General features: G+C 46.6%; 1 protein-coding gene across 1 annotated transcript in view; it reads left to right on the top strand.

Annotated features, from left to right (window-relative positions):
- The window catches only part of LOC149370920 (uncharacterized), a 71876-nt gene that overhangs the window by 49472 nt on the left and 2612 nt on the right, over positions 1-19792 (top strand). Inside the window, exons 16-25 of the mRNA XM_089563744.1 lie at positions 87-347; positions 3929-4098; positions 5392-5468; positions 7114-7276; positions 9277-9691; positions 11757-11927; positions 13091-13268; positions 15959-16041; positions 17789-17899; positions 17998-18111. Of these exons, the coding sequence (XP_089419870.1) occupies positions 87-347; positions 3929-4098; positions 5392-5468; positions 7114-7276; positions 9277-9691; positions 11757-11927; positions 13091-13268; positions 15959-16041; positions 17789-17899; positions 17998-18111 (1743 nt within the window). The remainder of the gene's footprint in view (positions 1-86; positions 348-3928; positions 4099-5391; positions 5469-7113; positions 7277-9276; positions 9692-11756; positions 11928-13090; positions 13269-15958; positions 16042-17788; positions 17900-17997; positions 18112-19792) is intronic.

A 19792-nucleotide genomic window follows, 5' to 3' on the forward strand; every position in this document is an offset into this window, starting at 1 on the left:
CGGAGTTTCTCTGTGCCTTCCTGGGTCTCGACAACCAATAGGCCCCTTTGCTGTGTCCTCGGCTCACTCTGTGAAATGTGTTGCAGCGCTGTGGCTACGACTCCCTGTCCCCGTACCTGCCCCCCAAGTGCGAGTACGTGATCAGCGTGCGGCTGTCGGACGTGCAAGTGTCCCTGTACCGGCACTTCCTGGAGCACCTGGCCCGAGGCGGCCGCCGGCAGGGCAGCCAGGGGACCTCCCTCTTCTGGGACTTCAACATGCTGCGCAACATCTGGACCCACCCGCTGCTCCTCGAGCTGAGTGCCGAGAGACTCGCGGCCAAGGAACTGCTCAAAGAGCAGGAGGAGGTGGGTGCACTCATTGCCCAGTGAGGCAGCCACACAGCTGCAGTGGAAAGTGGTGCAGGTTTTACAGAATCTTCGTAGTTGAAAGATTTGTTGTAGTGGGGGATTGAACTACGTACCGCGCATGTCTGGGACAGTCGCTCTACCAATTAAGCTAAGCCCTATGGTCCCCAGAGAGTCCGAAAATCTGTCGTCGACTGTATACAAGCCACGTTATGACCTTTGTACTACAGAGTTTTTTTTAGGATGTGTTCGCGAAATGTGCGCGTAACTTGTGCACCCCATTTTTGAAGCCTTAATTATAAGACGGAAAAAAAAAAAGTGCGCAAATTAACGCAAACAAATACGGTATATATGGTATCTTGCACCACTCAGCATAATACCTCAATTTAAAGTCTCATCATTCCATCACTGGAAATAATTGTGGAAAAAGCCCGGACTGGAAAACCCAATTTGTACCCAATTTTTACTCATCACCCTAATTTATGAACAACTAAATCCAGAAAAATAAGTCCTTTATGTGTATAAAATATTGTAAGTTTTTGTATTATGCTCTCTGGCTGAAATTACTGATATCCTCTTGCTGCATGTAACATCAGGTCAAAGTGTAACACCAACACACTCACATAAGCGATTCTAATACTGCGCAGCGATCCATCCTTTCATTGAAACCACATTACGAATATATACCTAGTTGGCTCAATTACACACAAAGCCACAGTAGCTGCGTATTGCATCCGAAAGCAGAAAGGGAGTACAGTAGAACCCCGCTGTTGCGTTCCCGGGTGCTGCGTTTTCCTGGCTGCTGCGTTCTCGTGGTCGAGTCCCGGCATGACTACCATAGAGTTCCATGCATTAGAAAACCCGCTGTTACGTCGCAACTCCGGACACGTTCCCGCATGATACGTTGTGAACTGGCACCCCAAGCTGGCCCGCGTTACAAGCAGCGACGGCCATGTTTACTTTTCAGGCGGATTGACTTGGCCTGGCTTGGCATGGCGTTGCTGGCGTGTCTACAGAGGGCGCCCGTGACGCTCAAACAGGCTGCATTATCATCATCAGCAGCAGGCGTTGCGTTTTTTTTTTTTTTGCATCTTGTTTTACCTATTCTTGTGCTGTTTTTTGTTCTTCCATGCTTGTTCCTTTGTGCGGTTGGTGCTTGAGCGGCTGACTCCGTGACTTCAACCCTCCACTGCTTCGACATGTCGTTGCGTCGTTCCGTGGTCGTGCGCACACGCGTCCAGTGCGCTCAGTCGCCCTCCTGGCTGTTGGTTAGTGGCTGCCTCGCTCCGATGCCTGTCCTCTAGTCTACGCGCAGCGCGTGCACGGGAACTTTACATACAGCGTGATGGCATCAAGAAAGTGCAAAGCGCTCTCCTTGGAGGATAAACTGAATATTCTCCGCACTGTGGACGCGAACCCGACGCGGAAGCGAGTGTGCATTGCCCAAGAATTGGGACTCACGCCATCCACCCTGAACTCCATTGTTTCGAAAAGAAACGAGATCGAAGCAAACGCCCGGACCTTCGACATCAAAAGCAAGCAAGCCCGTGGTGCGGAGCATGTGCAGCTTGATGAGGCTGTATACAAATGGTCCAAGCAAGCCAGAGCTGCAGGTGTTAATTTTGACGGCACCATTTTGCGCGAAAAAAGCACCTGAGATAGCCAACAAGCTCGGGATCGGCGATTTCAGTGCGTTAAACGGTTGGATCAACCGATTTAAGCGACGACATGGTTTTTGCTACCGAACAGTGAACGGGGAGGCCGCAAGCATGGACGCGGCTACCGTAGACAGCTGGAAAGAGTCCGTGGCGCACGTTATCGACGGTTATGAACCTCGGGACATTTTCAATGCCGATGAAGCGGGCCTGTTTTTCAAAGTTCAACCATCAAAGACACTTAGCTTGAAAGGCGAGGCTTGCCACGGCGGAAAATGCAGCAAAGACCGTCTCACCGTGTAATTGTGCTGCAACTCGGATGGCTCCAAGATGATGAAGCCGTGCTTCATCGGTAAATTTCGAAACCCACGTTGCCTGAAAAATGTGCGGTACTTGCCCTGCCACTACAAGAACAACACTAAGGCCTGGATGACATGCGCAATATTTGATGAGTTCCATGGACTCCAAGATGGGCTCTCAGGGCAGGAAAGTCATCCTTTTTTGTTAGATAACTGCTCCGCGCATCCTAAGGACACGTCGCTGCGGAATGTCAAGGTGGTGTACATTCCGGCCAACACAACCAGCCACCTTCAACCCTTGGATGCTGGCGTTATAAAAAACGTTAAACATTTCTACAGAAAGTGCATAGTGAAGCGATCCCTGGCCTCTGTGGACCGCGGGCAGCAGCCGACCGGCATTACGATCCTGGATGCCATGCACTATTTGGCCACGGCGTGGAGTGCTGTCACCGCCGCAACGGTCAAGAACTGCTTCGCGAAGTGTTTCGGCGATGTAGACTGCGCAGCAGAGCCTGGAACTACCGAGGACTGCGAACTCGACACGGCCATGGAAACGTTTGGCGCTAACGGAATCGCGTACAGCGATTACGTGTCTGTAGACGATGCCGTTGCCACCTCATAGATTATGACGATCGAGCAGATCGTGGCTGAGTGTGCAGACGCGCACAACAGTGGCGACGAAGAGGAGGAGGATGAGCCGCAGCCACAGCCGGAACCAACATTTACATCGGTTGTGGCGGTATTGGACCTTGTCAGAAGGTACGTTCGCGACGATCGCGAGAGCCATACGGCACTGAAAGTTTTGGAGAAGCAAGTTGTGCTCACCGGACTGAAGAAAATGCGACAGGCAACGCTGCATGACTTCTTCAAGTGCTGACATGGCAATAAATGTGTTCAGTTGCCCACCACTGTAATTTTTCAATTTGACCTACTTCCCGGCTCTTACGTTTTTTTTTTTTTACGGTCCCGTGAAAAACGTATCAGCGGGGTTCTACTGTATACTGTGCTTCGTTTGTAAGTGCTGAGTCGCGTGTTTCGTTCTGGCTTGACAATACAGGGGTCCATTGCCGTGTTTCGAAGTCTTGTAATTTCATCTTCATCATGTTCTGGGTCAAGAATCCATCACTGTGTGGTAGACAGGAAAGCCGAACAGTACCAACTAGTCGAGGTGGACTTGGCTAATTACTTTAAAAGATCGGGTGCAACCATGCGCACAAAGCTGGCGGCCAGCTGCAGACAAAAGGTGGGATGCCGCCTCGCACAGCACAGTCCAACCGACGTGCATGCCTCCCCCTTTAGCTGTCATAATACTACGTACGTGCTCCGATGCACGCTTTAGCACGTGCTGTGCTCAGCCACCCACGCATGCGAAACAGTATTTCCTCAGGTTCATTTCCAGCCAGCTATGAAATTTCGTAACATTGAAAGTGCACGAAAATCTACTTCGTTATATTGAAGCTAAAAATACATGATGTTCTACGAACGCAAAGTTGTCAAAACTGTAATACTTTGTTACATCGAGGATTCCGTTGCATTGAAGTTTGTTCCATCTTAACTGTTTTAGTGTTTTCTTCAGGTCGCAAGTTGCAAGTCATATCTTCTGTTTCTTTCTTTTTTGTCCTTCCAGAGTGATGCCATGGACTCGTTCATTGATGATGGGTCATTGTCAGAGAAAAGCACCCCGGACTCAAACGATGGTGGCAATAACGATGATGACGATGATGATGTGGTGTGCCTAGACGAAGCAGGGGAGGGACCCTCCACCCGGACAACTCGCTCCACTCGCTCCATGCGGAAGTTCGTTTGCTCTTTTTTGCTGCCTGTTTAATGTAGCATAGCATATAGTGCAGGGATTCCACTTATGCACCAGTCTCATCAGACTGCACCAAACGGTATATTTTCTGCACCACACTAATAGAAAGTAGTGGTGTGGTATCGAATTCCTTGGAACCAAAGACTGCAATCAGGCACAATCTTGGGCTACCTTACCTAGCTACTAGTAATTTTCATTTCTGCTGGTGTTGCAAGGCCCTGAAACAAGTTTCAAAGGCTGAATCTGACGCTGCAAAAGAGCGTCACATGCCATGTAGAGCCGTGCAACTTGGCAAAGATGTTCACAGGGTAGCACTGTACCCTACGAATGCGGCAACTTGCCAAGTTTCAAGGGGATGCCCAAGCTCCAATCAAGTGACCTCCTAATGACCAGAGTTGAGCATGCGGTATTTCCCTCATTTTATTATTGAAAGCATTGTTACCAGCAGATTGCTGCCTGACATGTTAAGTTTGTCGATATAGGTAAAAAAGGATAGGGCTGGTCTCTTTGTCATGTGTTCGAGTAGTTTTCATTACACGCTTAAGGGGGGACACTGGTCTTGAAAAAAGAAATTTTATTAATGAAGTCACAGTTGCGAAATCTTCAGGGAATATGTGTTTTTGTGTGCTGATTCTAAATATGTCATTTAATTTCATGTATAACAATTCCTTGAGCACTTATGCACTTTTTATGCAAGTATTTTGTGGAGAGTTTTGAAGAAAATTTGCTGCAGGAAACTCGATGAAATGTATGCCATTGGGTTCTCTTGACACCAAGGAATACAATAAGGGTAAAATTATCATCCTGGCTCTCGTAGACCTTGAGTAATAGGGTACTGAAGCTGCCACTTCAGAAACAGGAATACACACTTTCCTTCTCATTTCTGAAGCGACAACTTCAAAACTCTATAACAAGTTTTATGATAGGCAGGAAGACAATTTCACCCTTATTGTATTTCTTGGTGTGAAGAGAACTCAATGGCATATATTTCAGCGAGTTTCCCGCAGCAAATTTTCTTCAAAACTCTCCGCAAAATACTAGCATAAAAAGTGCATAAGTGCTCAAGAAATCGTTATACATGAAATTAAATGACATATTTAGAATCAGCACACAAAAACACATATTCCCTGAAGATTTCGCAACTGTGACTTCATTAATAAAAATTTTTTTTTCAAGACCAATGTCCCCCCTTAACTTTTTTTGCACAGTAACTTTTTTCTACTGCACCTGTTTTCAAAATGGGGCCAGTAATGGCTGTGAATGTTTTAAACTTTTAGGGAGAAGGGAGAAGACAAGAAGGACGATGAGAGCAGCGGTGATGAAGTCATATCTTCGTGGAAAACAAGGAGCCGAGGTTTGTTCAGAGCACAGTCATCTGTCCTTGAGTTGTTTGCATGCTTGTAGGCCTTAGTCGGTCTTCATTTCAGCTTCTCAGCAGCTGCAGTAAAAGCTCATTGATTCGAACTACAAGGACCGGAAAAAATATTTGAATTATCCGAAGTTCGAATTATCGAATGACCCCCAAAAAATCTGACAAGAACCGCTTTCATTGCGGTATTGCAAGTCAGACCAACTGCGCTTTTATTACTGTGGCTGCCACCGTTACCCCAGGCTGGCACAGAACTCGGAGAAATGAAACCGAAACTTTTGTACCACATCGAAATCGGCAATCAGCCAGTTCTCGGAAATGGGGCCGTCCGTTTTTTTTTTCGTCAAGCCTGCCACTGAGTGCGTATTGGAGGTATGCGTAGCTGGGTAGCATGCGATTCAGGCTCAAGTAGGGTGCCGGTCGTACCTGAACATGGCCTTTGTTCAAATTAGAGAGTGTCCAGCGCTCTAGACTTATGTGGGCATTCGCCGAGACCAAACGAGCAGTTAGAATTATGCATGTTTCCGAATTAACGGCGGTCCAGTTCATGAGCTTTACTGTACAAACGCAGCTTAGCACGAAGACGGCACGAGCAAGTGCCACGGAGTACCCTGTTGCAGTGGAGCTCAGTGTATTTTTTTTTTTTTTTGCCCGGCACTGAAAGGATATGGCAGGCAATTCACCAACAAGAGCACAATGGCAGCGAATAATCACAAATACCTCAGCTACAACCACTTCAACTGTGTTGTGCACACCATGTGATAGAGGTCTAGTGGCACAACAAAAGCCTGGAAGGGCTTGCGCCGGAACATTGGCAGCACGGGAGTGCCTAGGCAGACCTGCTAAGACTCGCACCGGAGCTCGCATCGCGCAGGCAGCTTTTAGTCTTTTTTGTTTTTGTTTTTTGCGTCTCTGGTAGATTTGCAGCACGTTGGTACTCGCTAGGGGCTGACTTCTACATGTCTGCATGTTACTGCAGGACATGTTACTCCCTTTTTACTCCCGTATAGGCGTATTCGCGTTTAGAGTGTGCTTCTTCTGTACTTCTCCTGTACTTCTACTGTACTTCTACTGTACTTCTACTGTATCTTCTGGGGGTTACGACTCTGTGGCAGAGGCTTGCACAGCACAGCACCCCTCAGAGCTTCCTTGTTTTGTTCTTAAACACATAATGTATGGTATGCCTGACTCTCCCAAGGTTTTCTTTGTCACAATCTGCACTTTTGATTTGTTACAGCTTTGTGCTGTCTCGTCGAATTGATTGTTTTGTGCTCACTCAGTGTGATGTTTCTGAGCTGCACCATTGTGCACACAAGAGATGAGGTGACAGTGTTAAAGGTTATGTTGTTGCAGTGGTATTTCACAAAAAAAAAAAGTTAAATGCAAATATTCTTCTGAAGAGTTTCTTGTACAGTTTTGATTAGAGGCAGCAGCAGTGTAATTTGTGAGGAGTGGATGGAAAAGCCCACCTTGCTGAGGCCAGAGAGGAGCCCGTTTCCGTGCACCTGCTCTGGACAGTAGTGCACAGGGGATTCGCTGCGTCATTGTCTTGCATGTGGAAAAACGTTTCTTGGGAACACGTCGTGGATGGGACACAGTAAGCAGCAGCATGCCACTACCTCTTCAACAGGTAACCCAGATGAACAGCCGCCAACGCCACCACCAAAGCCACAGAAGAGGGAATGGTGGGACGAGTATGTGTCCGAAGAAGACATGGAGAAGCTGCAGATCAGTGGCAAGATGACTCTGCTGTACAACATCCTCCAGGAATGTGATGCCATTGGGGACAAAGTGTAAGCTGCTGCTGGTTTTGTCTTGCGTGTGACAGGGGCGGACTTCAGCAGTGTTTGGGCACAGGCTACGCACAACTCTTGGTACTGTACAGTAACTCTTGTCAAGGGTAGAGTGGCACCATATTCATGCATGCAGCAGAGGAAGAGATTAGAGCCTGTTCCGGACATTTCTAACTATTGCTTATATACTGAACTTTCTGAATATATCCTTGAAAATCTCGCGCAAAAGTGCAGCAGTGCTGTTCGCGTTCAGCAGAACGTTCAGTATATCCAACCACGCGCTGCTTCTCTGCGAGTGGTGTTTCTCCTAATGGCCCTCCTGCGATCACTTTTTGCAAATGGAGCCAGATCGGCTACGTGGCCTTGGGCACCTGCTGGAAGCGTTAGTGGTTTGAAACCGCGTGACGATGGGACCAGGGCGTGCTCATTTTCAACACGGCAGTGCTGTCATGCAGGGAGGTCAGCATTTGGTGCACCGGTTGTGATGCAGTGAAGCCAGCCTAGTTTAAAAGAGTGTGTTGTTGGGCGAGTCAGTCAGACATCTTCAAAGTATACTGCACACACAGAAAAACAATTACGTGCACGACATGCGCTTGTTGCGTGTACCTTCACGTCCTTGTTTTTTTTTGTGTGTGCGCATTATGCCTTGAAAAAGCCAGCCTAGCTTACGAAAGGCCTACGACGGCTTTTGCGTAGCCTGCTTCACTACTGAAGGCAATACAGAAGGCAACTGTGCTCTAATTTTAATTGAGATATTATTGCAGTTAGAATGTGCCGGTAACAGAGTTCGACCTTTTATATTTGGCAGTGGCTTTTCGCAAAGCACCGTTTGCTGCGGCTTCGATGCGAAGTGAGCTAGGCCTAGTGACATCCGGCAAACGGTGTGCTGCCAGCATGCCAGCGGGCAGTACATCGCTGCCGGAAACACTGCTATCATGTGTGTGCTGCAGTCACACTTCTGGGTATAAATAAGGCTATCTGATGCCATGTTTTATATAATGAATTATCGATATACCGAACTATTCCGAAATCCTCTTCAGAGTTCGATGTATCCAGTGTCTACTGTATACAGACTGTTCTGCAATTAAACGCGCACTGTAGATTGGTTCTCTCAGCTAAACTGGTGAATTCTTGAAGCTCATATTTCGCACAGAGATGACATTTGGTCAGCAGAAATGTTTTATGATGCATTTGTTCAGGCTACTTGCCTGAATTGATCAAAGAAGTTGGATATTCGCACCACCTGTGGCGATGACGAAACAAAATAAGCCGGTGCCACCTCATTTGTTGGCCATAGAGATTCTGCAAAGGAGGGTGGTGGATTGTGTTTTGCTGTAGGTTTGGAGACGCTTTTTCACGAAAGACTTAAAATTTAGTGGAATTTTGATCAGACTAAGATTTTTGTGATCCTTGATAAAAGCAGTTGATAAAGCGTCTTCTGACCATCCGCAGAACACACCCCCATGCCATCCTTTGCTGAATCTCCACAGACGACAAATGAGATGGCTCCACCGGTGCAATCGCTGAGATTACAGCTTGTTTGTTTCGTCGTCGCCACAGACGATGTGAATATCTAACGTTTTGTGATTTATTCAGGCAAGCAGCCCAAAGAAATGTCGCATAAAAGAATTCTGCCGTCCAAATGCAATTTCTGTATAAAATTTGAGCTCAAACAATTCCAGTTTAGCTGAGAGAGCCTCTCTGTGGCACACGTTTAATCGCAGAACACGATGTACGTACAAGGTGAATGTTGTATGTGTGACCGTGCATGAGAGAGAGAGACCTGCGTCTTTGCATTAAACTGGCTACATCTTTTGACACAGTTGTGGTAAGTAATTGGAACTCTTTTTCATATTTGTTCAAGAAAAAAAGTTAGGGCAATTGTACTGATGAAACTGTCACAAGCCAGTTGTGCTCTGAAGTCAAAAGACAAATGTGAGTGAACTTTTTAACGGGGGGCATCGTTCTGAGAAGACTGCGTCCCTCCGTTTCTGCTGCAGAATCCTGTTCAGCCAGAGCCTGCTGACGCTGAACATGGTGGAGAAGCTGCTCGAGCAGTGCGATGAGCGGGCGGCCTTAGTGGACCCCGATACGGCCCTGGTGGACCCCAAGGACCCTTGGCGCGACTGCCACAACACGTGGGCTGCGGGCATCGACTACTTCCGCATGGATGGTTCCACCTCGGTGGACCTTCGCTCGCGCTGGATCGAAATGTTCAACGACGAAGACAACCCTCGCGGCCGCCTCTTCCTCATCTCCACCAAGGCCGGCTCACTGGGCACCAACCTGGTGGGCGCCAACCGCGTAGTGCTGATGGATGCCTCGTGGAACCCGACAGACGACGTGCAGGCCATCTTTCGAGTCTACCGGTTTGGACAGAAGAAACCGGTCTTCATTTACCGCCTGCTTGCACAGGTACTGCACTTGCTTTCTGTGTGGAGAGAATAGACTTCATTACAGCTGGACCTCTTTACCACAAAGCCGAAAGGACCCTGCTGTTTCATTTTTAGAGCCATTGCTTTCATTTTGGTATTGGTGACCTTGGCCGCATTTTGTTTTGTGGGCCCTTTAACATCCCAGAGCAACATGTGGGCTACGAGAGAGACTGTAGTGGAGGGCTGTGGATTAATTTCAACTGAGCCACCGCGGTGGCTCAGTGATTATGGTGCTCGCCTTCTGACCGAAAGACATGGGTTCGGTCCCGACCGCAGCGGTCACATTTCGATGGAGACGAAATGCTAGAGGTCCTTGTACTGTGCAATGTTAGTGCCCGTTAATGAACCCCAGGTGGTCAAAATATTATGGTTTATGGTTTATGAGGGTTTAACGCCCCAAAGCGACTCGGGCCATGAGCGACGCCGTAGTGGAGGGCTCCGGAAATTTCAACCACCTGCACCTTTAACCACCTTGAACATGCACTGACATTGAACAGCACACGGGCCTGTAGAATTTCTCTATTGAAATTTGAGCACTGTGGCCGGGGTCGAATTTCGATGGAGGTGCAATTCTAGAGGCCCGTGCACTGTGTGATGTTAGTGCACGTTAAAGAACCCCAGGTGGTCGAAATTTCCGGAGCCCTTCACTACGGCGTCCCTCATGGCCTGAGTCGCTTTGAGATATTGACAATGGCTTCGCAGATTTTCTACAAGCAGGGCAGCAAGGTCAAAAGGCACTTTTGAGAAAACTGGCATTTTCATGAAGATTTCAGCCCGTTTTTTGCCATTTACAGTTACAAAAACATTTTTTTAAAGTCGCTTCTGGCTGTTTTCGGAGAAAATTTTTCGGGATGTAATTAGGGGAGGACACTGGTCTTTGAGACCAAAAAAATGACCAAAAAATCGATTTTCAAAAAGTGGCATTTGTAGAATCTACAGCCATTATTTTCCAAGTGTACCAATTTTTTCCTTCAAGAAATCAACATTTTGACCTTAATGTTAAATTCAGATGATCGTGTGGGCTGAATTTATGCAGGAACAGGCAATTTAATGGCATGAAAATTTTGGACATCTGGTTGTCCTAGTATGTCGATATCTCAACATCTAGGACAGATAGGGATGTCATATTGTTTGCTAAGGGAAGCTGAAGGCACAGTGTGTGCATTAATGGAAGCAGATTTGCTCAATCGCACTTCAAAAATTTATAATTTCGCAAAGTTTATCGATGCATTACACCTTGAATATTGATATTCCAAGTGCTGTAAATTTACTAATGAGGGTAAAATAAAAAAATTATTTTGATTATTGCACTCTTTACTCACCATACCGTGTAACCATGGATTAAAAATGATTTTTTATTGAGCAGTTTTTTTGCACCGCAGTACTAATGAATGACTAATTAAAATTATCTTGGGAACTGATTAACTTATGAGACAGGTAATTTCATTAATGAAATCAGTATAAAAAAACTGAGCAAGGTAGTACAGTTTCATTGGGATTCGGGTAAAAATAAGGAATATATAGGTCTAAGACCAGTGTTCCCCTTCAAAAAAACCTTACAAATACCAAATCTGTTGTTTTCTAAAATTAGATTTTTTTTTTTTTTTGCGATTTGATCCCTGTGTCCCACCTTTAATTAACCCTGTCCTGTGCCAGCTGTAGCCAGCTAATCCCTGCAAACTTCTTAATCTCATCCACCCACCTGACTTTCTGTTGCCCCCTGCTATGCTTGCCTTCTTTTAGACGCCAGCCACTCTGTTACCCTGAACACGTATGCAGATATGTAGTTTACTGAAGATTGGATTTATCGCCACAGTAATGTTAGGGATGCCTCATGGTTCTTTTCTGTGAATAAAAAAAAACGGTTAGAACAACGGTAAGCGATCATGAAGCACAGATCTTACTTGTTGCCTGTGGGTGCAAGTGTTTTTCAGTAGATATGTGTAGAGTCAGGGACGCATACCGCTGTTCCTGCACGCTTCCTGAAGAAGATGGTGGGAAGCTGCGGTCGGCCTTACTCGGGCTGTCAAAATTTTGCTTCTCAGGGGACAATGGAAGAGAAGATCTACGACCGCCAGGTGACCAAGCAGTCACTCTCGTGCCGGGTGGTCGATGAGCAGCAGATCGAGCGGCACTTCAATGCCGCCGACCTCCAGGAGCTGTACAAATTTGATCCGGACAAGAAGAGCAATCGACCCACACCCATGTTGCCTAAGGTATGCACACCACCCTTGCGCATGCCTTTTTTTGAAGAGCAGGGCATGAAATTCGTCGGAAACTTTTCTATAATGCCACAGGAAAGCATGTTAGATGCTAGGCTCCCATTTGGACTCCCGTGTGAATAAGAACTGTTACAGGTAACTTTGTTTGTGTCAGCCATGCTAGTGATATCCGGATTTCTGCTCAGACAAAAGTGTCTTGTGCTGTGAAGAACACATTCCTTTCCTCCTGTCTTGCTTATCAGAGGAAGTGCAGTTCTAGATATTGAATAAATCTTTAGGTTAAAGAAGCAAACGTAAACTTTAACACTTCGGACGTTTAGTTCCTCTACTCCAGCAGACGGACATTCGGTATTTAGTCGCGCAATTTATGCAATGTTTTTTTTTTTTTAAGGCTTCAAAAAGGGGTCTGCTAAAAAACTGCAAAGGTCATAACGTGCAGTATATGCCGTCTATACGTAGACCCCCCCCATCTTGCGCCCCTTGCAGGCCCAAAAGAAAGAAAAAGTTGACTCCAAGTATAAAATGCATACCCCCTCCCGCCCCTCCCCACGTTATCTAGTTCCCTGTGGGATGACATTGACATGACAGCTTGTCAAAGCAATAAACGTGCAATGATACAATCGCGAAGCCAGCAGTGGGAGGCAAAGGAGGTAATGGCCAATGAAACGGCGTCCTCACGTGCGGCCCAGCTGATTAGTGGCAAACCAAGCAGCCAACTGTTCGGTAGTCTCGGATTCGGGCGCATGCGCAACTATTCATCCGGGAAAGTGACCGCCAGCGAGAGCGAGCCAGGTAAATGGCGCACATTTTGTGTCCTCGCCACTTGCATGTTTCTCAACCGCACACAGCAATGCGGCCGCACCGATCTTTCAACTGGCACATCAAGGAGCACAAAATCTGCGATTAAATTGTGATTTTTTTTTTTTTTTTGATCCGGGTGAAAAGTTGGGGTGTGCAAATTGTACACGGGTGCAAATTGCGCTTGTAAATATGGTATTTGCCCTGTGTTGGGTGCATGATATAGCATGAGCCACTAAAATGAACATGACGGCAACTGTCACAGGAACACTGCGAAGGCCTGTTGCTGCTGCTCCTGCTGAACAAGTCGGTCTTTGAGGTCCCCATGCTTCTTTCCCTCTTCCTCACTCCTTCTGCAGGATCGGCTTCTCGCAGAGCTGCTGATTCGCAACAAGGACTGGATTGTGTCCTACCACGAGCACGACTCCTTGCTCCAGAATGTCATCTCAGAGGAACTGACAGAGGAAGAACGCAAGCTGGCCTGGGAAGAATACAAGGACGAGCGCGAGGGAAAGATCAACAACCTTAACATCCTGCGTGAGTCTGCATTGCTCTTTTTCTTTTTTTTTTCTCCCTGGTTGCAGTGATGCTCCGATTTTCTGGAAGATGGCAACCTCCATCCAGTCAGGGTAATCTGGTAATTGTGTAAACATACGTCATGGCAACCTTTTTTTTGTCCACCCCGCCGCGGTGGCTCAGTGGTTACGGCGCTCGGCTGCTGGCCCGAAAGACGCAGGTTTGATCCCTGCCGCGGCGGTCGAATTTCGGTGAAGGCGAAATTCTAGAGGCCTGTGTACTGTGCAATGTCAGTTGCACGTTAAAGAACCTCAGGTGGTCGAAATTTCCGGAGCCCTTCACTACGACGTCCCTCTTAGCCTGTGTCGCTTTGGGACATTGAGCCCCAACAAACCAAGCCAAATCTTTTTTGTCCTTGATGGGTGAGGCATAGGATGACAGCTGTACCAATCCATTGGTTTTCTTGGCAGTGGCTTTTCCTTCCGAAACACTGATTTAGCTGTATCAATTACAATAATCTACATTATAATACACCTGTTAAGAGGAACTCTCACATAAGGTGAACAGTGTGAGACCGACTGGTTGGTTTTTCATAGGAGTTAACTTAAATATAATCTGCCTAGGGCGAACTGTTTCATGTGGGCTTCGGTTACGGAACTTTCGCATCGACTGCCGTTGTTCAAAGGCGCTGGCAAGGCATCCTCGCATCTCTCTCGAGGTGGGAAGAACCTTATAAAACTCCTCTGCGCAAGAAAGGGCGTCCCTACAAGACAGCTTCTCTGTACCTTTCACGCAAATGTTTAGGGAAACTCTCGCGGGAGCGCGCTTTCTCGGGGGATGCTTTCTTGGCGGTGCATGAAATGGGAGGCCCCTTCAAGCTTGCCTGCGCTCAGTGCGGAGATCTGGCCCGGTCAGATCACGTATTTGCATAGAGTGCACCTTAAATATGGCTTGGGGCTTAAAATACGGTAACCAGATTTTTCAACTTACGCAGCATTGCTACACACTTTAGCACAGTGCAGAGATGGCCAGATATCAGCACCACATAAGCATTACCTCCGGCGAACGGAAAGGCGTGTGGGGCTCTTACTTGTAGAGTTAATTGCAGCTACGCTGTGGAAGGCATGAAAGGGACGCACAGCTATCCAGCTGTGCACCCTCGGTGCACGTGGAGCTGGAGGGTAAGCAGAAATCAAAAAGAGAAAAAAGTGATCGCTCTAAAAAGGGAGCGGAAAGGGGGTAATGAAAAAATAAAACTTGACCATTGCATTTTTCAAGTAGAATTCAACGAAAAGAGTTCAACTTAAGAGGGGAAGAGGATCTTAGAATTAAGTTTTTATTAATGAAGTCGCAGCTATGAAATCTTCAGGGAACATGCATTTTTGCATGCTGATTACAAATATGTAATTTAATTTTATGTACAACAAGCCCTTGCGCAGTTATGCAATGTTAGGTAACTTTTGTCGAGAGTTTGAAGGAAATTCTACTGCAGGGAACTTGTTAGATTGCATGCAATTGGTTTCTCTTGACATCAAGCTATGCAGTAAAGGCAAAATTATCATCCTGCCTGTTATAGAAGGTGAGTTATAGGATTTTGAATCATCAGTTTTTCCGTTCCTGAAGTGGTAAATTGGTTTTTGAGGAAAGAAAATGCCGCAGTATCTGGGGGACACTGGGCTGTAAGGGAAGGGAGGAAGGTAGGAATGAAAGAAGAAAGAGAGAAAGAGGTGTTGTTGTGGAGGTCTCCGGAATAATTTCGACCACCTGGGGATCTTTAATGTGCACTGACATCTCACAGCACACGGGCGCCTCTTGCGTTTCGCCTCCATCGAAACGCGGCCGCCACGATCGGGTTTGAACCTGGGTACTCCGGCTCGGTTGACGGACGCCTTACCACTGAGCCACCGTGGTGGGGTTTGGCAAATTCACAATCCTGTAACTCGACTTCTATGATAGGCACGATAATAATTTTGCCCTTATTGCGTAGTTTGACGTCAAGACAAGCCAATGGCATGTATCCTAGCAAGCTTCCTGCAGCAAAATTGATTGGAAGCGCTCGGCAAAAAGTTATATAACATTTATATAAGTGCACAAGGACTTGTTTTACCTAAAATTAAATTACATATTTGGAATCAGCACGCAAAAATACATCTTTCTTGAAGATCCCGTTATTGTGTCTTCATTAACAAAATTTTTTTTTTTCTAAGAGTAGCTTCCCCGGACAGCGCAGTGAGCTATGGAAAAAAAAAATAGATGTAACGGTAAGAAACAGGAACAGGGCTGAGTAGGTCGGGGATCAAACGCGGGTTAATGACATCCTAGTCGAAGTCAAGAGGAAGAAGTGGGCTTGGGCAGGGCATAAAATGCGAAGGCAATATAACAGATGGTCCTTATGGGTAACAGGCTGGATTCCAAGGGAAGGTAAGCGCAGCAGGGGGTGGCAGAAAGTTAGGTGGGCAGATGAGATTGCAGGGATAGGGTGGCCACAGCTGGCATGAGTCAGGGTTAGTTGGAAAAATATGGGAGAGGCTTTTGCCCTGCAGAGTGCGTTGTCAGGCTGATGATGATGGTGTAGAGCTTCCCTGTGTACTATAAGGTAGAGAAGTTGGTGGGTTCACTACGTTGCTACCATCACCGGACGTTGTGGTGAGTGTTTTCTGTAACATCTCTCTCGGTAACAGACATTTTTTTTTCTCTGTGTGTCTTTGCAGCTGGACTTGTGACACAGGGCTCTGGGCAGACCTTCAGGCTCGCTGTGGACCTCAATCAGATGATGGCCGACATAAAAGCCAAGGTAAATGCACCGGTATCTCTCGGCATGCATTGCATCTACTGCCGTTGCTTGGGATGACATATTTTTTCAAATAACATGCATCAGGTACATGTTTCTCTGCAAGTTGTTCAAATTACTTGAAAATTAGCTAAATTAATAAAAAAAAAGGTCATTTTATCTGAGAGTAAGGGAGGAACAGGTGGTTTTAGAACATTGGATTTGTTCTTAACGAAGGAGTATGTATAGAAATTGGGCCAGTGTAAGTAGGCTTGGGTGTATTTCATTAGCAAAAAAAAATACTAAGAAAAATTCTGCTGTCCTAGTGTTTAGTATCCAAAACCTGTCGTTTCTCTAGTTAAAATGTTATTTTAGAGTCCAGTAAAATACTTCAAGGCATTTGCCACCTTTAGCTCTTTGTTCATAGGGTTACTGCTGAGCCTGGATGTAGCGAAGTAGCGAAACTTGACAAATTAGCAAAACTTATCAATGCATGCATTCACTTGCTTCATGGACATTCTACTCATAGCCATTTGGGCTTTATTGTTATTTGATTGATTCTGGCAGCTTGGCTGAATGCTAGAGAAACGCAGCCCTAGCCTTAAATGGCCAGCGTGTAGTGAGTTGTTTTTATCAAAGTCGATTGCCACAACGCCTTCGTTACATGGATTTCACAAATGCATGCCTTTCAAAGGGAATGCCATCAGGAAACTCAAACTTGGTAATCTCAAGTACCGTATTTACTCTCATAATAAGCGCACCCCCAGTTTGGTCCCGAAAAATTAGATTTTTTTATTTCCGCACATAATAGGCGCACCCTGAACTTGGCACTGTGATCAGTACTGTATTCACACGATTGCAAGCCGAGGCCCCCCCCCCCCTCCTTTCCCAATCTTTATTTTAACAAAGTTTTCGCTAAACTGACTACTAGTCCTCACCAGTGCTGTGGCCGTCGCAGCTGCTGCGGACCCACAGTACGTACGACATCGCATGGAACAGCCGCACACAGTTTTCTGGGGTGCTCACTTTAAACGTCTGTTTGGAAAGCTTCATCTCCAGCCGGAAACGTTCCCGACTTAGGCCCGCGAAAGCCTCGGCGCTAGGAGTCACATGGGGAAATTTAGGCACGCCGCAGTCGCAACTCCTGCACTTCTTCCACAACCACCCCTCCAACTTTTGAAGCCAAGGAATTGCAATTTTTTTTACCCTCGCATAATAAGCGCACCCCCTCTTCACTACCAGTGTCCACGTTTGTGGACATCCACGTTTATGCACTATACTACAAGGAAGCCTGTTTGGGAGGATTCAAATGTGGCGCCTCTGGAAGAGGTGTTACTAGTTGCCAACATATCCCAGAAGTGGCACCACCTATCAAGTAGAACAACAATAACAAAAAAGTTGAAATGGTGGCTTCCAGCTCGACAGGCGTGCAGCGTTCGAGGGGTAGGGTAGGTGTCTTAAAGCAAACAGACGCTATTTTAACAAAAAATGCGGCTGTTTGCGCTTGCTTCCACATTTACTGGCACCTACTTGCATCCGCATCCCCACAATTCTCAGGGCTGTGGAGTGCATGGTATCACAGCCTGACCCCATGACAGCGACAACAAGTGCAGGTGGAAATGTGGCACTCCTCATTACTCATTGTCTCACCTTCGTTCTTATGCCATTCTGCCATGAGCTTGCATAGCTCGTGTGCTGCAGTCCTGCGTGATCATCTTTTGGGGACGTCTAGCCTGCCCGGTGACCATTCTTGCTCTCTTCACTGATGCAGTGTCCATACCTGACCCCCATCCAACTCGTCGACCAGCTGAAGAGGGCTTTATTTGCCTACCGGCAGGAGTTCCAAACCCGGCAGTTGAAGGCTTTCGAGAAAAGGGCTGAGGTGAGAGTCCCTAGGGGACTGGCCAGGGCCAGTTCCTTGTCACTGACCCTTTCTTTGACTGCTGTTTCCATCGCTGCCTTCTCTGCTCGACTTTTCAGTTCCTCAAACTCAAGCAGCTGGTGCCCAACGAGATCATTGCACAGCTCACAGAGTCTGGTCTGGCCATCCAACAGCTGAACCAAGTCCTGTCCAAGTTGGATGCACTAGCAAAGGTAGGTAACGTGGACTGAAGTCCCTAGATGGAGTCTCTAGATGAAGTCCCTAGGTACATTTGTCGGTAAGTAGCGACAAATTAGCCTTGCATCTGCCATTTTGCACCTGACTTTCTTGTTCAGGGGTGGCATTAATAACCACTACAGTAGAACCACACTAATGGTAACTCACAGTAATACAGGCATAGTGAACTGGAACTGCAGACCCATTTCGTTTTCCATAAGCTGCTGCATTTTTTTTTTCTCTCAAAAACATCTGTAATGAAGAGATGGTTGTAGTAAAGAGAGTTATGCCATGGTAATGTACTTCCCATGGACATTGATTCAAACTCGTGATGTCGAAAACCAAAAAAATTTAGGGAAGAAAGAAGGGGTGGGGGCACTTTGCTGACCTAAAGTGCGGTGAGGCGAAATCCTTAAGCGCGGTGTTGCTGCTTGTGTCACTGATGTGCGGTTAAGACGTGAGGCTTCACGTCGCCTCTAAGAGTGGAACGCATCAGCGTCCACTGTCAGGGAGTCCACAGAACCCCATCGCCGTTCCACTCTATGCCTTGCTCCTCGGTAAATTGGTTTTGGAGAAAGGAAATGTATCTGTCTCATATATCTGGTGGCATATCTGGGTGGACACCTGAACTGCTCCATAATGGGAAGGGAGGAAGATGGGGAGTCAACGAAGACACCTATTCACTATGGCACCTTTGTTCATTCCAAACCATCAGGCTGGCATGGAGCGTGCTTGTCTCGCACTCTGAAGACCCTGGTTCGATTCCCCAACTCGACCAATTTCCTACTCGGTTTTATTTATTTATCTGGTCTGACTAGAAAGATTAATTAGGCTAATCGGTTAATTAAGCAATTAACTAAACTCAGTCCCACTTGGAGCATCACTATACAATCCCTTTAATTGGTTGCATGGTTACTAGCCAGAGTACAATTGGCCCCGTTTGAAATTCGCGCACTCTGACGTCGCGACCATTTTGACCAATTGAAACAAGGTGAGCGGCCACCTGAGGTCTCGCTTTGGCTGTCGGAGTGTTGCTTTCGAAATAAAAAGTACTCCATCAGTGTATCCGATACTAAACAGAACATATTGTGGTCTCTCAGTGTTACAGGTTAATTGCCATGGGTAGGGAAACATAGTTGAGGGTTCAAGAGGTTCAGGTGAAGTGGTAAAGTCAGAACCTTTGCTGGGGCATTGGTGTTTGGCACGAGAGGAGGTCATTAGAGAGGTCTTTGCACCACAGTGGATTTATGGGAACAGAGAGGACACATTGACATTGGCCTGTATCGACAGATTACCGCACAGTAATGACAGAGATGGTAATTTCACTGAAAACGAAGCTTTTATAATATAGAGAAGGTAAGAAGAATGAAAAACTGGTTTCGCCACTAGTACCAGCCATTCTCGCAAGCAAACTCCAGTGATGTCAGGACACTTTCCCTCGCGGATCTCTGAGGCTGGACTATGTCACCATTCACTTCCAAGGGGTGACTGAGACCTCTTCAGTCTGGATGTCATAAGTTTGAATCGAGTGATGGGAAAATTTTTTTTGTGCGATTTTTCTCAGCAATAAATGCATCTTTTGCTGCAGCTCAAACATCAATCATAGCTAGAAAGTGTTGTACAATCGATTTTTACTGAATACGTTAATTGAATGGAGTTTTCCTCTGTGCCCCTTAA

Source organism: Amblyomma mixtum, chromosome 1 (genome assembly GCF_055824585.1).
Source record: "Amblyomma mixtum isolate Tamu chromosome 1, ASM5582458v1, whole genome shotgun sequence".
Lineage (NCBI taxonomy): Eukaryota > Metazoa > Arthropoda > Arachnida > Ixodida > Ixodidae > Amblyomma > Amblyomma mixtum.